This window comes from Crocuta crocuta, unplaced genomic scaffold, assembly GCF_008692635.1.
Source record: "Crocuta crocuta isolate KB4526 unplaced genomic scaffold, BGI_CrCroc_1.0 scaffold115, whole genome shotgun sequence".
Lineage (NCBI taxonomy): Eukaryota > Metazoa > Chordata > Mammalia > Carnivora > Hyaenidae > Crocuta > Crocuta crocuta.
The window spans coordinates 8,659,659-8,674,979 of NW_027530575.1; the positions used below are offsets into that span (position 1 = coordinate 8,659,659).

The 15,321-nt window shown below is 46.2% G+C and overlaps 1 protein-coding gene across 2 annotated transcripts; it reads right to left on the reverse strand.

Annotated features, from left to right (window-relative positions):
- Nucleotides 1-281: 281 nt before the first annotated feature.
- Nucleotides 282-14,795, reverse strand: ZNF317 (zinc finger protein 317). 2 transcript variants are annotated; one of them, XM_077767956.1, is made up of 7 exons: nucleotides 14,619-14,795; nucleotides 6,523-6,642; nucleotides 5,712-5,816; nucleotides 5,186-5,312; nucleotides 4,651-4,746; nucleotides 2,743-2,825; nucleotides 282-2,293 (listed from the first exon to the last, which is right to left on the reverse strand). In XM_077767956.1, exons 3-7 carry the CDS (start codon nucleotides 5,733-5,735, stop codon nucleotides 974-976), a joined length of 1,650 nt encoding a protein of 549 aa, XP_077624082.1. In that variant the 5' UTR covers nucleotides 5,736-5,816; nucleotides 6,523-6,642; nucleotides 14,619-14,795; the 3' UTR covers nucleotides 282-973. The 2 variants fall into 2 exon arrangements, with proteins under 2 accessions (XP_077624082.1, XP_077624081.1); XM_077767955.1 differs by having other exon boundaries at nucleotides 5,712-5,848.
- Between the last annotated feature and the right edge of the window lie 526 nt (nucleotides 14,796-15,321).

Consider the following 15,321-nt stretch of genomic DNA (forward strand, 5'->3'; position numbering starts at 1 on the left):
TTAAATAGAAATCTCTCCTGGTGGGAGTATGTTTCATAAAAACTAAGCGATTGTTGCAGGCTACAGTTTCCGAACCTCAGCAATGCTGACATTTGGGGCCACATAATTCTCTGCCGTAGGGGCTTCCGGGCATTACGTGCCAGTAGCACCCCTCCTCCTCCAGCTTTCACAACCAAAAATGTCTCCGGAGATGCAAAATCCGCCCCACCCCACCCCGGGATTAGAACTGTGGCTGTAGACCTCGGGGTTGGCGGGGGTTTTCTGTAAAGGGCCANAGAGATGCAAAATCCGCCCCACCCCACCCCACCCCGGGATTAGAACTGTGGCTGTAGACCTCGGGGTTGGCGGGGGTTTTCTGTAAAGGGCCAGAAAGTGGGTATTTTAGGCTCTGTGAGTCACACGGGGTGTCTGTCACACGTTTTTCTTCTTTAAAAACGTTATCAGCTATTCTTAACTTGCAAGCCATACAAAAATAGACAGTCGGCCAGTTTGCTGACCTCTCTTATAGACTTTCCCACATTCCTACTTTATAGGTTTTTCTTTTGTATGATTTCTTTCATCAAGAATACGGTGTGAGACCAGTTAAGTTTTGCCCAATCAGGGAGTTTACAGATTCTCCCTGGTGTGCTCGCTTGTATGCCCAGAAGGTGCCGGGTGGCACTAAGGTCATTTTGACATTAAATACCAAGCTACGGCTTCTCTCCCTAAGTTCTCTTTTTTTTTTTTAAGAGCTGAATGCACACCTGACTTCTGCATACCACAGGTATAGGTTTTACCCCCCAGCATGAATTCTCACGAAGGCCCACGGTGATGAGGAAAAATAAGTCTTTCCCCGCCATGACACCAACTGGGTATCTCCTGGTGTGTGTATTCTTTTGTGCCCAGCTGAGTTCATCAAAGTGCTCCTGCCTTCCTTACGCCAGTGAGGTCTCCCCCCCGGCTGAGCTGTCGTGTTTCCCTGAAGGAAGACGCGTCACTGGAGCCTTTTCCACACAGACGACACAAAGAGCTTCTCTCCCCGGTGAGTTTTCACATGACTGCGAAGGGATGAGTGATCACTGAAGGCCTTCCCGCAGGCCAGGCACTCGTAGGGCTTCTCCCCGGTGTGTATCCGCCTGTGCACGTTCAGGTTTGAGCCTATGCTGAAGGCTTTCCCACAGTGGTCGCACTCGTACGGCTTCTCTCCCGTGTGACTTCTCATGTGTGTCTTGAGGGTGGACTGGTTTCTGAAGGCCTTCCCACACTGCCTGCACTCGACACGCTTCTTTACGAGATGAGAGCTCATGTGCCTCCTCCGGGACAAGTAATCCCCGAACACCTTCCCGCAGACGGCACACTCGTAACGTCTCTCCTGAGTGTGTATTTTCCTGTGCGTGGTCAGGTTTGAGCTCGCGCTGAAGGCTTTCCCACACAGATCACACCCATACGGCTTCTCTCCGGTGTGAGAATTCATGTGCGTCTTCAGGATGGACTGGTTTCGGAACGCCTTCCCGCACTGTCTACATTCGATGGGTTTCTTCACGATATGAATCCTCATGTGTTTCCTCCGGGACAAGAGATCGCCGAAGGATTTCCCACATTCTTTGCACTCGTACGTTTTCTCCACCATGTGGTTCTTCTTGTGCAAGTTGAAGTTCGACTTCCATCGGAAGGCTTTCCCACACTGCGTGCACTCATAGGGTTTCTCTCCAGTGTGATTGCGGACATGCTCTTTGAGGTGAGAGGGATGCTGGAAGGCTTTCCCACAGTCGTGACATTCATACGGCCGCTCTCCAGTGTGGGTCCGTTTGTGCGCAATGAGATGGCAGCTCCTGCCGTATGCCTTCCCACACTCCTCACACTTGTACGGCCTCTCGCCGGTGTGAACTCTCATGTGTATCTTCAGGGACGAGAGGGTTCGGAAGGCATTTCCGCACTGACTGCAGTCGAAGGGCTTCTCCGTGAGGTGAGTTCGCGCGTGACTCCGAAGGGCGGAGGGATCATTGAAGGCCTTCCCGCAGGCGCTGCACTCGTAGGGCTTCTCCCCTGTGTGGATCCTCCGGTGCCGCGTGAGGGAAGCGCTTGTCGTGAAGGCTTTTTGGCACTGGTGGCATTCATGCATTTTTCGGCCGTTGTAAACGCTCACGTGCTGGGTTAGATGTGACCTGTTCTTAAAGGCCGCCCCACAGTCCCGCCGATGATAGGGCCTCTTGCCAGGGTGCCTTCCCATCTGCTGGGTAAGGGGAGTGCCCATGCTGAAGACTTCAAACAGGTGAGTGTACTCGGCGGGTTTCTCCGCCAGACGCGTTCTTTCCTGTCGAGAGAGGAGTGACCAGGGCATTTCCCACAGCTCCCCACGCCCCTAAGAAACATCCAGTCCTCCCCACGTACACTCGCAGGAGTAGAAGCACGCCCTGATGACCAATGTTGTGACTGGCAGTGCAAATGGACTATTCCTGCCCCGTTTGGGGTATAGCAAATGAAACGGGGGAGGCTATACCCTCAGGCCCCACAGGTGTAACGTTCACAAAGCTTTGTTTACTGTTTAAACCTGAATTGAGCCAACACTCATTATGTGAGGCACACCTAAGGGAAGAAATGTGAGGCTAGGTTTAGGGCTTTCCCCCACAGCTGTGGGAAACAGCGTCTCAAACAGGTGCCCCTCAGGGAATGCCACTCACTGGCTCCTGAGCTGCCTTTCTAACAGGCTGCCCCAGCCTTCTCCCGTCCGGAAGACCGGGGATCATCCCAAGGAAACCTTACCACTGTCACAGCACGGGATGTTTCCTTCCCAAAAATGTCTTCCATGAGAATGGACCACTTGCTTTTAGATGGAGTCTCCCAATCTGCAACAAATTGGGAAAGTATTAACCCGAGGAAAGAACACTGGCTGGAGAAAGAAAGGGGTGATACGACAGCTGATGAAAGCAGGGGGATTTCTTTGCAAAACTAACCCCGAAGGAAAGGCAACGTCCAAGGGCAGAGCACACACGGGAGTAAAGCTGCCTGCGAGATGCCTGGCCACGGCGGACGAGACGTTTCACCTGACCCACTGAGGAATGATTCCTCAAAGACTGACACTGGTAACAAGGGAAGGGTGCAACCGGGGGTGTGGAGGCCGAAGGAACAGGACAAAGCTCACGTGGACAGGTCAAGTTCACACATGAAGCCCAGCAATTCTGCTTCTGGGGATTTACCCAAACGAAGCGAAAACACTACCCTGAAGAGAGATCCACACTCCCACGTTCACAGCAGCATTATCTACAAGAGCCGAGGCATGGAAGCAATCTAAGTGTCCTTTGACAGATGAATAAAGAAAGCGTGGTATACACACACAGTGGAATATTATTCAGCCGTAAAAAAAAAAAAAAAAAAGGGAAATTTTCTCATTCAACTAACTACACAGATGGGCCCTGAAGGCATAAATGTTAAGACAGACCAACAGACTGCATGATCTCACTTTTGTGTGGAATCTAAAATAAAAACAACCTCCCCACCCCCCCAAAGAAACAAGTGAGCTCATGGATACAGAGAACAGATTATGGTGGTTGTCAGAGTTGGTGGGTGGGCAAAATAGGTGTGAAGGGGATCAAAAGGTACAAACTTCCCATTGGGAAAGAGGCCAATCCTGAGCTATAACGTGTAACGGCATGGTGGCTACAGTCAGTAAGACTGTATCATACTGAGAGCTGTGAAGAGGGGAATGGGGGAGGCTCAGCTGGTTAAACCTCTGACTCTTGATTTNCAGGCCAGTCCTGAGCTATAACGTGTAACGTTCGGCATGGTGGCTACAGTCAGTAAGACTGTATCATACTGAGAGCTGTGAAGAGGGGAATGGGGGAGGCTCAGCTGGTTAAACCTCTGACTCTTGATTTCTGCTCAGGTCATGGTCTGTGCTGATAGTGCAGAGTCCGCTTGGGATTCTCTCTCCCTCTCTCTTTCTCTCACCCCTCCCCCATTTGTTCTCTCCCAAAATAAATAAACTTAAAAATAAAGCTGTTAAGACAGTAAATTCTTTAAAATTTTTTTTAATGTTTACTTATTTTTTTTTTAGTAATATTTATTTATTTATTTATTTATTTATTTCTGAGACAGAGAGAGACAGCGTGAGCAGGGGAGGGTCAGAGAGAGAGGGAGACACAGAATCTGAAGCAGGCTCCAGGCTTGAGCTGTCAGCACAGAGCCCAACGTGGGCCTCGAACCCATGAACCATGAGGTCATGACCTGAGCCAAAGTCGGATGCTTAACCGACTGAGCCACCCAAGTGCCCCTGAATCTTAAAAGTTCCCATCACAAGAGAAAGTTTTTTGTATCATTATGGTGACGGATGTTAATCAGGTTTACTGTGGTGATCACTTTGCGATACATACAAACACGGAGTCACTATGTTGCACGGCTGAGACACACACAGTGTTATGTCAGTTATGTCTCAACAGAAAGTAAATAAATGAGTGAGTGAAGAAGTGAGTTGGCAGGTAGATAAAGGGAAGAAAAAAGGAAGAAACACAGACTTACGTACAGAGGAGAGGCCAGTGAGACCAACGGACTTGTGACAGAGCGGAGAAGGAGCATTCTCAAATTTCCCTGGGTGACACTTCCCCACGGACCTCCCTCCCCGGCGTCACTGAATAAAGCAGGCACCAGAAGCACCCGGGACTGCCTGGCGCTTACCGGGACATGAGGCTCTGTGAAGTCCCCTCTCCTCTGTCCTCAGCTCCTCTTCTTGCTCCAAGTGGGAGATGAGGCTGGGTTTGCCCACCTGATACCCTACTCACGGGGAAAGACACATGTTGGGGGAGGGCCGTGCAGAGGACAACCCCTTCCGTTAGACTGGGGTCAATGTTTTGGTCTTCAGTGTTCTGAAGGTGGACAAGTCTGACTTAGGAGCAGCGAAATGGTGGTGCCAAATGTCTAAGAAACACAGTGAAACGCTTTCAGAAAACACAAAGCCACAAATACCCACACGCTTTGCCCTTCAAAAGAATTTAGATTGCTCAACTCAGAAACCTATGCCCAGGCTCAGACACACTTGCCGACCTCCAAGGTCAATGCAACGGACAGGTCTCGGCAACCACTGGCAGACATCGTGGGGGTGGGGTGGGGAGAGGCATCAGCTGTGTTCCAAATCCCCACAGTCCCCAGGTCACAGCAAGTACTTAAAACAAAAACACCCGGCACACGAAGAGAGCAAGGAGCCCAGCCTTACCCACTGAGGCGAGGTTGCTGTAGTTCTCTAACATCACATCTTTGTACAGTTTTCTCTGAGAAGAGTCCAGCAAGGGCCATTCCTTCTCAGTGAAGTCCACGGCAACATCCTGGAAAGTCACTGACTCCTGAATCACCACACATATTTGGGGTCAGTAAGAAACCAGCCCATCTGTGTTCACAGAAAGATGGCGGAGGCCGGGCACGAGAGGCCCCAAACCCAGGACGTTCAGATGGGATTCTGGGGACTCTTCACTAGGAGGTGATCTCATCGCTTTCAAAGGCAACATGGCTGACCTGGGGCCAAATCTGTCTCCACTCCTAGCCTGGCCTGAGCATTTTGGGCTGTATAATGAGAGAAATACCTGCTACAGAAGTCATTTCCTATTACGCCCCTGATATACCAGGACAGACAACAGTCTCGGGCCTTTTCTCCTGTGCCTGATCAGGCAGTGATCAGCCTGGATGGTACTGGGGGCACCTGGGGAAGTGCCTCTCCCACCCCCAGGGGCCCGGAGATCTTGTACCTGAGAACCCACACTGGTTGGCATAGGAGGCTCCAGGCCACTGCAAGTGAACAGGTCCACATCCTGGGGGCAGGAATGGTCTTTGGAAGGAGGACTCTGTGACTCCTGGATACAGACAGGGTCCCGGGTGGTCACAGCTGGAGGGGAGCGGATCCATGAGGATTAAAGCCTGCCTGACACTCACAGGGCAGGAAAACGCCCGTCTGTCTCTCCCACACAGTGTCTTGTAACAAGCCAGAGGAGCCCTGCCCCGCGCAGGGACCAGGGAAAGGACGGCGGACTTACACACCCGTAAAGAAAGCGATTCATGTTCTCAACCAATGAGTGAAGAAATTAAAGCTCTAAGAGGTAGAGTGGTTCTCTGCTCAGATTTTTCACAATAATACTGGATAAACAATAAATAGAGCTAAAGAAAAATACATAGGGGCACCTGGCGGGCTCAGTCAATGGGGCACGTGACTCTTGATGTCAGGGTTATCAGTCTGAGCTTCATGTTGGGGGTGGAGATTACTTACAAATAAAATATTTAATAATAATAATAATAACAATAATACTAAATAGATAACACAGGGTTACCTAGGACCTGTCTTTCCTTACACACCAACCACACACAATCCCTACTTTGCCCAAACTCACCAATCAGACATGGTCACCTGGGAGGCTCCCCGGACTCTGCTCCCACCCCTTGCCAGTCCCTCAGCCCTCCCTGACAGGCCTCCCTCTAGCCATGCACACCCCTGATCTCCGTGAAGTCCAGGGGCCACCTACGCATGACTTCTGAGGGCACTCGTTCATCGCCCCAGGAACTTACCGCACGTGGGAGACAGACCAAGAGCTGCCATCCTGTGAGAACGACAGTCAATCTACTTGAACAGGGCACTGGCAGCAGGAAGCTTCCCTCTGGCGGTCACGAGACTCTTGTAGCAGCCATCTGTAGTCAATCAGAAACAGGACAATTTTTATTTTTTTTTTATTTTTTTAAATTTATTTATTTCTAGGAGAGAGAGAGAGAGAGAGAGAGACAGCGTGAGCAGGGGAGGGTCAGAGAGGGAGGGAGACACAGACTCTGAAACAGGCTCCAGGCTCTGAGCTGCCAGTCAGCACAGGCCCGACGCGGGGCTCGAACCCACGAACCGCAAGATCATGACCTAAGCGAAAGTCGGACGCTTAACGACTAGGCCACCCAGGCGCCCCTTATTTTGATTTTGATTTGTACCATCTCTTCTTTGGAGCAGCAAGTTCTGTCTGATCCTGGGCCTCTGTCTTACTCAGGCGAGTCCTCTGGGCAACGTGGGGAAGGTCCCTGATGAGCCTCAAAAAGATTCAGATCCACTCTCCCATGTAATCTGTTGCCAAGCACAACTCCACCAGACTCCGTAACTTGCTAAACACTTGGGCTCCAGGCTTCTGTCCTTCCTTTCAACTTCAAGGCTCACCATGCTTTAGGGCAGTCCCAGAAGCCCCGGGGACTGTCCACCTAGAACCACGTGTTCCAACCTCCAGTGCCTTCTGGACACTCATGCCACACCAACACACACACACTGGCCACAGCCCAGGCCTGGTCATCACTGGAATCAGCTCACCTCGCAGGCAAGGATTCAGAAATGTCCCTGAACAAAGCCTCCTCCCCAACACTCTTCTCACATGAACTCTCTCACTTGAGAGAGAATTCCAGGCCACCTATGCTGCTACCATCTTGCTCCCTGACAGCAAATTCCTCCTTGCACTGCCCCGCCTACCTAGCTAGAAGTCATTGTCACGATCTATGACTTCTATGACTCTCTGCCCATTAGAATTCCTACCAACCAAAGACCAACCGTGGATGATTCCAACCATTCGCTTCCTCTCTGAAGGTCAGTGGCAAGACCAGTCCACGCACAACCAGTAAACTCCCAAACTCAGCTGCAAAAGGAGTATTTATATTCAAGAAACACGTATAGGGGCACCTGGGTGGCTCAGTCGGTTGAGCATCCGACTTCGGCTCAGGTCATGATCTTGTGGTTCGTGGGTTCAAGTCCCACATCGGGCTCTGTGCTGACAGCTCAGAGCCTGGAGCCTGCTTCAGATTCTGTGTCTCCCTCTCTCTCTGACCCTCCCCTGCTCACTCTCTCTCTCTCTCTCTCTCTCTCAGAAATAAGTAAAAAACATTAAAAAATTAAAAAAAAAAAAAGAAATGCATACTAGGCAACCTGACCTTCCAGTGGCCTAAAAACCATGTACATATCTCACCAGTTTTTCCTGAATCAAAAACAGTCTCTTCGTTACTCTTATTTTCAGCAAATAATCTTATTTTCATTTCACAGTAACCTCTAATAAAAAATATACCTCAGCAAAGAACTAGAATATAAAACTAAAAAAAGGGGGGCGCATTTATCAATTAAAAACGGTGTTAGGGGGCACCTGGGTGGCTTGGTCGGTTGGGCGTCCGACTTTCGCTTGGGTCATGATCTCGCGGTTCGTGAGTTCGAGCCCCACGTCGGGCTCTGTGCTGACTGCCAGCTCAGAGCCTGGAGCCTATTTCAGGGTCTGTGTCTCCCTCTCTCTCTGGCCCTCCCCTGCTCGCGCTGTCTCTCTCTCTCTCTCCTAGAAATAAATAAAAATATTTAAAAAAACAAAACAAAAAAAAACGGTGTTGAGACCTTGACAAAGAAATTGTGAAACAATGTGGAAAGAAATTAAAGACCTAAATAACCCAGCAAGAGTCTTTACTAAGGCAGTGCTTGTTCTCCCTAAGTTCACCTGCCAATACAACATGGTCCCTACAAAATCCCAGCAGGCTTTTTTTCCCAGGAGTTGACAAACCAAATCTAAAATGTAAACCAAAATGCAAAAGATCTGGAGGAGCGGGAACAATGTTAAGAAAGAAAAAAACAAATGTGGAGGATTTGCACTACTAACAGCATCACACTAATGAATGGAATAAGTAACAGACAAATAGGTCATTGGAAGAGAACAGAATGAGAAAGCAACCTACATGTGTACAAATGATTTTCACTAAGAGGACAAAGCAATTCAGCAGGGAAAGCAGCCTTCTTAATAAATGGTACTGAGCGGCTAAGCATCCCACTTCGGCTCAGGTCATGATCTCATGGTTCGTGAGTTTAAGCCCCGTGTCAGGCCGTATGCTGACAGCTCAGAGCCTGGAGCCTGCTTCAGAGTCTGTGTCTCCGTCTCTTTCTGTCCCTCCCCCACTCATACTCTGTCTCTCTCTGTCTTAAAAAATTTTTTTAAAAATTTTAAATGAAGAGGCAACCTACCTAACAGAAAAAAATACTTGCAACTCATATATCTGATAAGGAGTTAATGTCCAAAATACATAAAAGAATCCTACAAGTGGGGTGCCTGGGTGGTTCAGTGGGTGAAGCGTCCAACTCTTGATTTTAGCTCAGGTCATGATCTCATGGTCCATGAGATGGAGTCCCACGTTGGGCTCTGCACTGACAGTGTGGAGTCTGCTTGGAATTCTCTCTCTCCTTCTCAAAATAAACAAATAAACTTTAAAAGAAAAAAATGAACTCTAGCCATTTGCAGCATGAATTCACCTTGAGGGCGCTGTGCAGTGAAATAAATCAGACACAAAGAGTTAAATGTCATACATACATTTTTACTTCTATGTGGAATCTTAAAAAACAAAACAGGTCATGGATACAGAGAAAAGATTGCCTGAGGCAGAGGGTGGGTGAAATGGGTCAAAAGGTACACATTTCCAATCATAAGATAAACAAGTCATGGTGATACAATGCACAGCATGTGACGACAGTTAATAATACTGTCGTGTATGTTTAAAAGTCGCTAGGGAAGGGCACGACACAGCGAACATAATCAAAGATGCTGTCACACATTGTGTGGTGACAGATGGCAGCGACACTTGTGGTGAGCACAGCATAGGCTTTTATACCCAAACTACTGTAACATTTTGGTAGTTACACTTCAAGGGGAAAAAAGAAAGTAGCTGGGAGCGTAGATCTTGAAAGTTCTCATCACAAGGAAAAAACTGTAACTCTGTATGGTGACAATCGTAATTACAAACTTATTGTGGTGTGCATTCTGGAATACACACAAATATCAAATCATCACACTGTACTCCTAAAACATGCTATGTCGATTATACCTCAATTAAAAAAAAAGCTGGACAATTATGAATAAAGGCTGCTATAAACCTTAAAAACATGAATAGGCAAGCCACAGATTGGGAAAAAATACTTGTAGTCTAGGGGCGCCTGGGTGGCTCAGTCAGTTGAGCATCTGGCCCTTGATTTCAGCTCAGGTCACCATCTCGTGGATCATGGGATCGAGCCCCTGTGTTGGGCTCCATGCTGACAGTGTGCAGAGCCTGTTTGGGATTCTCTCTCTTCTCCCCTCTACCCCTCACCCCCACTCATGTGTGCACATGTGCATGCTTTCTCTCTGTCTCACAAGATAAACTTTAAAAATATATTTGTAGGGGGCGGCTGGGTGGCTCAGTCGGTTAAGCGTCTGACTTTGGCTCAGGTCATGATCTCACAGTCTGTGGGTTCGAGCCCTGCATGAGGCTCTGTGCTGACAGCTAGCTCAGAGCCTGGAGCCTGTTTCAGATTCTGTGTCTCCCTCTCTCTCTGATCCTCCCCCACTCACACTCTGTCTCTTTCTCAAAAATAAATAAACATTTAAAAAAGATTAAAATAAAAAAATATAAAAAAATAAACACTTAAAAGGAGTCTTTCTAACTTTCTGGTCTCTATAAAAGTTCTAACAAAATTCCTCCCCAAACTGATCTGTGATATTCTCCTCCTCTCCTATTACAAACAAGGAGATGTCTGCCCTCCCTTCTAGGCTGACCTCTTCAGGGTAAACAAATATGGAAATAAAATCAAAATGTACAGAGGAAAAAAAGTGAAATAAAAAAATATTCAAATCAAAGAAAGCTAGAGGAAAGAAAAAATAGACACAGGCAAATATGTTAATGCAATAGACTAAATGCTTCCACTAAAATACAGATATTCTCAAAATAGGTTTTATGACAATCCAGTTATATGCTGTTTACAAGAAACATCTAAAACATAAAGGTATAGGGCGCCTGGGGGGCTCAGTCGGTTAAGTGCTGGACCTCGGCTCAGGTCATGATCTCACAGTTCATGGGTTTGAGCCCCACATCAGGCTCTGTGCTGACAGCTCAGATCCCAGAGCCTGCTTTGGTTTCTATGTCTCCCTCTCTCTGCCCCTCTCCTGCTAGCGCTCTGTCTCTTTCTCTCTCAAAAACAAATAAACATTAAAGAATTTTTTTAAATAAAAAACATAAAGGTATAGCAAGAATGGAAATAAAAACAAGATATACAGGGCACATCCTTACTTTTTTATGTTTAATTATTTTTGAGAGACACAGAGCATGAGCAGGGAAGGGGCAGAGAGAGAGGGAGACACAGAATCTGAAGGAGACTCCAGGCTCTGTGCTGACAGCTCAAGATGCGGGGCTTGAATCCCTTTTTTTTAAAAGCTGGTTTAAATACATTAGTACGCTACAGAAAGGATTAAAGCAAAAAGGTTCATAGAGAAAACTGAGGTATTACACAATGAAAGGAGATATAATGCAAGAAAAAAATGCTCAACATCATCATCATCAGGGAAATACAAATCAAACCCTAAGGAGATACCACCTCAAACCTATCAGAATGGCTGACATCAACAACTCAGGCAAAAACAGATGCTGGCGAGGATGTGGAGAGACAGCATCTCTGTTGCACTGCGGGTGGGAATGCAAACTGGTGCGGCCGTTCTGGAAAACAGTATGGAGGTTCCTCAAAAAATTATAAATAGAACTACCCTACGACCCAGCAACTGCACTACTAGGTATTTATCCAAGGGATACAGGTGTGTTGTTTTGAAGGGACACATGCACCCCAAAGTTTATAGCAGCACTATCGACAGTAGTCAAAGTACGGAAAGAGCCCAATTGTCCATTGATGGATGAGTGGATAAAGAAGCTGTGGTGTAATATATACAATGGAGTATTACTTGGCAATCAAAAAGAATGAAATCTTGCCAACTTCAACTATGTGGATACAACTAGAGGGTATAATGCTAAGTGAAGTTAGTCAGAGAGACAAATATCCTATGACTTCACTCATGAAGACTTTAAGATACAAAACAGATGAACATAAGGGAAGGAAAGCAAAAATAATGTAAAAACAGGGAGGGGGATGAAACTTAAGAGACTCTTAAATAGGGAGAACAAACAGAGGGTTGCTGGAGGGGGTGTGGGAGGGGGGAGGGGCTAAATGGGGAAGGGGCATCAAGGAATCTACTCCTGAAATCATTGTTGCACAATATGATAACTGACTGGAATGTAAATTTTTAAAAAATAATAAATTTAAAAAAAAGAGTCAGATGCTTATCTGACTGAGCCAGCCACATGCCCCCTCCCTTCATTATTAATAAAAGTAATCTATGAAAAACTTATAGTTATTATTATACTTATGAAATATGGCATATTTCTAAGATCAGGAACAAGACAGATGTTCATATTCATCATTTCCTGTCATCACTGTAAAGCAATATAGGTGAAAAAAAAAAAGTTTAGAAATCAAGTTAAGACATTTGGGGTGCCTGGATGGCTCAGTCAGTTAAGCACCCAACTCTTGATCTCAAGGTCATGAGCTGAAGCCCTGCATTGGGCTCCACACCCAGCAGAGGGACAGAATCAATAAGACTTTCTTTTATAACTGACAGGATTGTATACACAGAAAATCCAAAATAATCCACAAACTAGTTGAATAATAATTCAAGTAATAATTCAATTTATAAATGTCACTGGATAAAAAGATCAATGTACAAAAAGAAACTGCAATTCGTGCTAGCTGAAAAATCAAAAAGGAAATAAATAAAAATATTTACGAAGTGAAACATACCACATATGTCCATTGACAGATGAATGGATGAAGATGTGGCATATATATATGCAATGGACTATTACTCAGCAATCAAAAAGGATGGAATCTTGCCATTTGCAACTATGTGGATGGAACTGGAGGGTATTATGCTAAGCGAAATTAGTAAGAGAAAGACAAGTATCCTATGACTTCACTCATATGAGGAGTTTAAGATACAAAACAGATGAATGTAAGGGAAGGGAAGCAAAAATAATATAAAAACAGGGAGGGGGACAAACATAAGAGACTCAAATATAGAGAACAGAGAGTTGCTGGAGGGATTGGGAGGGGAGATGGGCTAAATGGGTAAAGGGCATTAAGAAATCTACTCCTGAAATCCTTGTTACACTATCTGCTAACTAACTTGGATGTAAACTAAAAAAAAAAAAAAAGCGTACTTGGAGGGGCACCTGGGTAGTTCAGTGGTTAAGTGTCAGACTTTGGCTCAGGTCATGATCTCATGGTTTGTGAGTTCCAGCCCTGCATTAGGCTGTCTGCTGACCACTCAGAGCCTGCTTCATATTCTGTGTCTCCCTCTCTCTCTCTCTGACCCTCCCCCTTTCACACCTGTCTCTTCCTCTCTCAAAAATAAACACTAAAAAATTTTTTAATAAAAAAAAATATACTTGCATTAATGGAAAAAAGAATGTCACTGAAAATACTTGATTGTGAGTCCGTTTACAAATAGTTACCATAATGAGGAAATGCATTTTTGGAAAAACATATAAGCAGTAAAATCCATAAAGGAAATTATGGGGAGAGAGGGGGTGAGGAGAGACGACACAGGTTTCGGATGTCTCATAATCTCTTTCTTGGTCTGGTTTGCAGACTTGCTTCATTTCCGTCCTTTTTTTTTTGCTTATTATTATTACTTTTTTTTTTACAAATAGTTTATTGTCAAGTTGGTTTCCATATAACACCCAGTGCTCATCCCCACAAGTGCCCCTCTCCATGACCATCCTCCCCTCCTCCCCCACATCCATCAGTCCTCAGTTTTTGTCAGCATTCAAGAGTCTCTCATGGTNCTTTTTTTAAAAAAATTTTTTTAATGTTTATTTAGTCTTGAGAGAGAGTGCGCGCGCATGAGCAGGGGAGGGGCACAGCGAGAGAGGGACGCAAAATCTTAAGCAGGCTCCAGACTGAGCTGTCAGTACAGAGCAGATGCAGGGCTGGAACTCAGGAACGGTGAAATCATGACCTGAGCCTAAGTACCATGCTTAACTGACTGAGCCACCCAGCACCCCCCCTCCCCCCGCCATGTCCTTTTAAGAGTGTGGACGTTTTCATACTTTTTGTTTTTTGCAAAGAGAATGTGTGTTTTCATACTTTTTTGACATGTTTTATATTCCAATTAAAAAATATTTTAAAGGAAAAGGATAAATAGCAAGCACAGAACGATGGTAAAAAATCAGTGCAAAACAGTAATTACAATAAATATTAATGGACTAACTCTCAAGTTAAATAACAATGTTGACGCAAAGGGTTTTTTTTTTCTTGACATGAACTTTTATATCTAATTACAGGCTGTTAACACTAGTCAACTAAAATAACAGATAAGTGCACTGAAAGCGTATATATAAGATTTAACAGTACAAATGTTAATAGAAAGCCAGTGTGCCTCTATTAATATTGGATAAAATGGGCCTCAAAGCAAAAGGAAGGTATTATCCTCTCGGTCTCCCATTCCGGACACTATAAAGTCCTGAATTCACTTGCGCGGGGCTTCTCCCTCCCCACCCCAATGGGTCTTCTTTTTTTTTTTTTTTTTAAACCAGATCACCAGTGCCTCCTCGTTGTGCTAAACACAGTGGTCCTAAATTTCAGTCCTCAGGTACCAGCATTTCACACTGCTGACCAGAGAGTCTAAAGCACACTCCTCACCTGGCTGCCTGGCTTTCCTGTCCCAGGTCCCTGTCCCCATTTACTCCGCCCTGTCTTATTGGCCTTTCGTGTCCTCTGGAAGACCGAGGGTAAAGGGTTAAGTGAGGAAAGCGGGGCTTACAAGGCTGACGTTAGAACTGGGTGGAATGGAGGTCACGGAAGCTGCCGCTGAAGGAACGCCAAGTTCATACAGCAGGTGCAGTCTGCAGCGGGGAAGCGAAGAGCCCCCAGCAGCTGGGAGGAAGCCGCGATGGACACCTCCTCTGCCCATGTGTATAGCCGCAATCGCCTCCCCAGAGCAATGGCTTCCGCTTCACTTCCGCCTTCTAAATCTCGCGGGACTTGAAAGGCGGCCTCTAACTCGGAAGCGTGGGGCAGAGAGGATTCTGGGAGATGTAGTTTTTGAGTTTTGACGGTTATGGCAGCGGTGCCCAAGTGGAGTCTAACGATCCACATTTCCCAACTTCTAATTGTTCCAGTGTCTCATGACTCAGTTCTCAGGTTTCTTTTAGTCTTATAATCATTCTCTCGGTAGTAGCAGCGAATCTCACCGTGTTAGTACTGTTTATACACTCAAGGCTCAAATTTTCACCCACAGCCTCACACCTCTACCCTGCATTAAAGAGGTAAGAGACTTGCTGTCTCCACTTGGATATTTTATAGACACCTTAAAGGGGTGCCTGGGTGGCTCAGTCGGTTAAGCTTCCGACTTCAGCTCAGATCATGATCTCTCTCAGTTTGTGGGTTTCAAGCCCCGGACGGGCTCAGTGCTGACAGCTTGGAGCCTGGAGGCTACTTCGGATTCTGTGTCTCCCTCTCTCTCT